The sequence below is a fragment of the Terrapene carolina genome, unplaced genomic scaffold (assembly GCF_002925995.2).
Source record: "Terrapene carolina triunguis isolate 2854851 unplaced genomic scaffold, T_m_triunguis-2.0 Scaffold249, whole genome shotgun sequence".
Taxonomy (NCBI): domain Eukaryota; kingdom Metazoa; phylum Chordata; order Testudines; family Emydidae; genus Terrapene; species Terrapene triunguis.
In genome coordinates this window covers 937,096-942,661 of record NW_020664600.1, presented here as the reverse complement: position 1 = coordinate 942,661, position 5,566 = coordinate 937,096, and the positions used below count along the sequence as shown (strand labels likewise).

The window sequence follows — 5,566 nt, the reverse complement described above, 5'->3', positions numbered from 1 at the left end:
GGCCTACTATGTGACCTTGGGCAAGTCGCTTCCCCGCTCTGTGCCTCAGTTTCCCCATCTGTAAAGTAACAAGAATGATACTGACTCCTTTTGTAACATGCTCAGTGGCTGTTATTATGCTACCTTCCTTCTCCTCCTGCTTCAGCCTCGTAGCGGCTTCATTTACATGGAGTTTCTGGGGGGCTTTTCTTGCTACAGCCATTGCTTGCTTACTGCCCCAGAACTCCGGCTGCTATGGCCCTGCGTGGGCGCAGCAGGGAGCGGTTCGCTGCTAGGAACAGTCTCGCCTGTCCCACTAGTTGCAGGCTAGATAACTGGGTTCTGATTTAATCATAATCAAGCCATTTTTCCAGCCTCTGTCGGAGCCTCCCCCTGGCGATCAGCGATGCCGACCAGACCCCCAGCGCTGGCAAGTCGCAGCCATTTCCCAGTTCCCACCTCCCCAGCCAGCGCCGCCGCGGGGCTCCGGGGCTCGCAGCAGCCTGACGCCTCCCCCGGTTCCCGGGAGCCAGACACCCGCGGCTCCCACCGCACGGCCCCAGTCACGCGTGGGTGGCAGCGGGGGACGGATCGAGGCCGGCCCGGCCCCGGCTCTGGCCAGGCCCAGGACCCGCGCGGCCGGGGCTCCCGCCGGCGGGCTGCGGAGAACGCGTGCGCCGTGCGCACCAGCCGGGCCGCCTTCAGGTACTGGGCCCGGGCTGGCTGGGCCCCGAGAGCGGCCGCGGCCTCCGCCTGCTGCAGCCCGGCCTGGGAGGGTGAGACGCGGGGGGCCCAGGCCCAGGGGGCTGCGGGACTCAGGGGGTGCCAGGCTGGGGTTTGGGGGGTGCCAGGCTGCGGGGTGCCAGCTGGGGGTGCCAGGCTGGGGTTTGGGGGTGCCAGGCTGCGGGGTGCTGGCTGTGCCAGGCTCAGGGGCCTATGGGTGCCAGGCTGGGATGCCAGCTGTGCTGGACTGGGGGAGCTGTGGGTCCTGGCTGGGGGGTGGATGCCAGTTTGGGGGGCTGTGCTAGCTTGGGGGTGCCAGCCCTTTGCCCTGCTTGGCTCAGCCCTTTGCCCTGCTCAGGGGGTGCTGGGCTAGGGGGGGTGCAAGTGCCGGATGGAGGGTGTGTGGGTGCTAGGCTGGGAAATGCCAGCTGTGCCAGGCTCAGCCCTCCACTGCAGGCTCGGGGGTACCCATCCCCCACCAGGCATCACCCCTTACAGCCTCCTGTCTCATTGGCCTGCATCAAACCGCCAGCCACCGGGTTCGTGATGCTGAGGGAGTGTCCCGGGCTGTCCTGATCCTTGCAGACACTGCATAGTTAGAAGCAGACTTTGAAACCCAGTGTGTCCCATTGCCCACCCAGCGCCAGGATCACTGCCTGGGGACGCCATCCCTGCATTGTCCAGGCATCGCCATGGGCTGCAGGTGCCAGAGGCTGAATTCTGTGGTCATAGAGCCAAGTCCAGAAGGGACCCTTGTGATCATCTAGTCTGACCCCCTGTATAACACAGGCCAGGGAACTGCCCCAAATAATTCCTAGAGCAGATCTGTGTTGGGCGGCATTGAGCAAGGAACGTGGAAAACACCTCCTTCCCCAGCTGCTATGTGAGTGAGTGGATGGTGCGATAGAGCCCTCCCCTGACCACTGCAGTTAGCACAGGCACAGAAAGTCCTGGCAGGGCTGCAGTGGTTAGAGCAGGGGTTCTCAAACTGGGGATCATGACCCTTCAGGGGCTCGCAAGTTTATTACATGGGGGGGCGTTGCGAGCTGGTAGCATCCACCCCCAAACCCTGCTTTGCCTCCAGCATTTATAATGGTGTTAAATGTAAAAAAAGTGTTTTTAATTTATAAGGGGGGGTCACACTCCGAGGATTGCTGTGTGAAAGGGGTCATCAATACAAAAGTTTGAGAACCACTAGGCTAGAGGTTTTGTGGAGAGATTTGAAAGATGAGCAGAGGGGACTGGTAAGTCTTCTCCTTATTCCCCTCCCATAATACAAAATAAGGCAGCAAACCCCTTTTACAGTTACCCTGCAGAACTCACCGACACATGATATTATTGCAGCAAGTAATTAGCAAGAGTTTTAAAGGGTTAAATGTCTGTTATAATGTTACCTGGGCAGGGCACAGCCATGGGGCTAAGATGACATTTTCTAAGATTTACCCAAAATGTACAGGCTAAATAATTATTATGAGAGCTTGATGAAAATGATACTCTCAGCAATTGTACTGTGAAAATGTTTGATATTGGGTCTGGGACTCGCTGCTGGCTTATCCGTGATACTCGGTGTGAAACAGATGCTCTGCTTGGCCTGAGGAGCTATAGTGCCAGAGTGTTATCGATTCACCAACACCTTCCCTTGTGATGTTAAGTGTGTGCAGGGTGCAGCCACCCAGGGAGCTCCCTGGAGGTCAGTGAAGGCCAGGTCATTGTGTGGCCCGGCCGGGGGTACTGGCGCTCTGAGGCAGGCAGAGATGTACCCGAGAGTCTGGTGCAGGGAGTCTGGGTGTCTTTTTCTCCCACTCCGCCCATCCTCAGGAACTGAACACTGAAATTGAAGCTCTCCCCATGCACCGGCGGGCTGAAATGTGAACATTGTGCAGTTGTCAGGAAATGGCTAGTGACAGTTCTGTGGCACCTGTAGTTCAGGTGTGTCCTGGGGCTGCGTTCCAGGGTGCTGGCTCCCTGGGGTGAGCGTCTTCTGTGGGGCAGCTAAAATGAGGGCCGGGGTGTTGCACTAAATTAGGGCTCTTCTCCCCCAATTTAATCTAACTCCAAAAAGCATCCATCATTTCCCTAGAGAAGAGACAATGAGCAGGGTTTAAAATGACCAAGGCTCCATTTCTGTGCCTCAGGACTAGGCTGATGGGGTGGGGCAGGATAGCTTTCCTCTGGCCCTTGTCACTGCAGGATCTGAGCCCCAGACGCACACAAGGAGCAAACAGGAAAAAGCAGGATGTCAAAGTGCCCGGGACCATGGGTGCATGTGGGGAAGAGGTGAGGGGGGGAACTGCTGCATGGAGAGCGCTTTCAAAAATCTGTCTTCAGTGGCTCCTCCTCCCAACACCCCAGCCAGAAGCATGGTTTGATCCCCATTTCACCCAGAGTACCAAGATTCAGAGTGGTTGGGAACTAACCCTACAGAACTGCCCAGTGACTGTGGGTGCCTTGGGGACCCCGGGTGGCTGAGGCAGGAGTCTCCAGGTGCCCCTGCACTGCCCGGGTGAGGTGAGGGCAGCAGGAAGGAACGCAGAATTGCCAGCCACTTCCTCGAGGGAGAGCCAGGAGAGATCACGGCTCTGACAGGTGCTGGCATCTGCACAGTGCTGCCAGACTGCCTGGGGACTGGTACCGCCCAAGGACTGGGCACCTTGCTCCCCCTCGTCTGTGACCATCTGAACCCCGAGCAGATAATCCTGCTTTTTCTGGGGCCAGTCTGCGGTGGGAGCAGCTCTGATACACCCTGTCACCTTCTTCCACCTCCCAGAGATCACATGCCTCTGGGACAAGGGACATCTCAGGCCTGGAAGGGCATCTAGCAATCCCACAATGCCCCAGGCCTGCCAGGGGACCCAACGCTTCAGCCTTAGCACCCCCTTAGCAGATGCGGGGATATGAATAGGGCCCTGAATTCACAGCACACTCTGGTCTCTGGCCCAGGCCCTGGTCCCCAATGAAGAGGTGTTCATGGATCTGCCCAGCCCAAGGGGGAGGCCACAGGAATTTATCCCAACTCCTCTATGGAGCAGGATTCTTGTGGCTGCCAGGTGCATTCTGGGATTTGGGCTCTGCTTCATGGCCCTAGGGAGTTTGCTCTGGGGGCAGCTAGGCCCGACCTGGGTCAGTGAGCGGGGGGCACAGAAGGGCTCTGCAGTGGGCTGGGCCATGCTCTCTTCACTGATCTAGGGTGACCAGATGTCCCAATTTTATAGGGACAGTCCCAATATTTCTTATATAGGCGCCTATTACCCCCCACCTCCCATCCCGATTTTTCACACTTTCTATCTGGTCACCCTACCCTGACCCCAAGCCCCTAGCACTCTGGGGACAGAGTATGTTAGGCCTGGGGCTGGTGGCTGCACTGTCTGGGCTCTGCACAGCCAGCTCCTCTTGACTCCAGTCTTGAAGGGATGAGGAGTGGCCAGTCCCATTTGGAGTCGTGCAGGAGTCGGCACTCAGCTCTCTGTCTCCAGAGCCCTCCCTCTCCTCCTGGCACTGCCGGGGCTGCCACGTGACAGAGAGTGGAACCCTTTTGTTTCATAGCTTCCCAGGCTAGAAGGGACCATGGTGATCATGTAGTCCGACCCCGTGGATAACACAGGCCAGAGACCTGGCCTGAAATAATTCCAATCATGATATAAAAATGGCCAGTGATGTCAGTCATTCCCGTGGCTCTTCTCTGACCCCTCTCCAATTTATCAGCACTTGGCTCCTGTGCCCCTTAATCCTGCGCAAGCTTAGACAGCGTAGTGACTGCAGGTGGATCTGCCAGGGAGGCCAGGAGCTGGGGTGATGGCAGCTCCCCACCCAGCCCCATAGAATGACAGGTCGACAAGCCCCAGGCTGCAGCCTTGGGTCGGGCTGTGCTCTTCACTCGGCAGCCCTGGTTTGTGTCTCTAGCCCTCCCACTGCCACCCCGCGTGTGTTGCGGCTGTGCCAGCTCCGGCAGCTGGAGCCAGTGTCGGACTCGTGGGGCAGGGCTGGTGCCACCATGTAAGTGTCTGGCCCCATTGTCAGGCAGTTAATGGATGGGCTGCAGAGCACGTGGAGTGAAAAGGGGAGTGGATGGTGCCACCTTCCCCCTCCCCTCTGCTGCCCTAGAGCAGAAGGGGTTGGAGCCTTTGGGGCTATGGGGGATGAAGCTGTGAGGGCCAGGTTGGAACCAGGAATGGGGATGGAGGGAGGCCCTGGGCCAGGTTGGAGATGGGGGCAAAGGGGCAGCAGGGTGCTAGGAACATGTCTCCCCACAGTGCGCTTTCTAACATGCTTCTGTGTCTGCCTGCAGCACTGATGGCGTCGGCCGTCCCTCCAAACTTCTCCTGGGTGGTGCCCGGCAAGCTGGCAGGGCTGGCCATGCCACGGCAGCCCGCACACTACCAGTACATGCTTGAGCATGGCATCCGGCACCTGGTGTCGCTGACCGACCGCAGCCCGCCCTACCACGACACCTGCCCTGGCATCAAGCTCCATCGCCTCCGCATCCAGGACTTCTGTGCCCCATCGCTGGAGCAGATCAAGCACTTCCTGCAGATCGTGGAGGACGCCAGCACCAAGGGCGAGGTATGGCCTGTCCGTAACCTCTCCCCGCACGCATACACACCCCTGCAGCCTGATTGGCTGTTGGTCTGAGAGCTCCATGTGGCTGTGATGCCCAGGAAGTGCCCACACTCTCCCTGTGTGCTTCCCTTCCTGCTAGAGCCCGGCAACCTACTGGGACCCAACCAGGAGTTGGGCTCGGGTCTGAAAACAACCCAACCCTTTGGGGCTCAGGTCAGCTCTTATCACCTCCCCCTGCCTATGGGGTTGGCACGACAGTGGCTGCGTGCGCTGCTCTCGCCGGCCGCCCCCTCGCCGCGCTGCGTGC

General features: G+C 58.9%; 1 protein-coding gene across 2 annotated transcripts in view; it reads left to right on the top strand.

Annotated features, from left to right (window-relative positions):
• Positions 1-606: 606 nt before the first annotated feature.
• LOC112107239 (dual specificity protein phosphatase 23) overlaps positions 607-5,566 on the top strand; it is a 7,210-nt gene continuing 2,250 nt past the window's right edge. Inside the window, exons 1-2 of one of the 2 annotated variants that reach the window (XM_026657613.2) lie at positions 607-684; positions 4,988-5,262. In XM_026657613.2, coding sequence (XP_026513398.1) covers positions 4,993-5,262 — 270 coding nt within the window. In that variant the 5' untranslated portion in view covers positions 607-684; positions 4,988-4,992. Of the gene's footprint in view, positions 756-4,987; positions 5,263-5,566 lie in introns of both variants that reach the window. The other variant, XM_026657615.1, reaches the window with a different exon arrangement.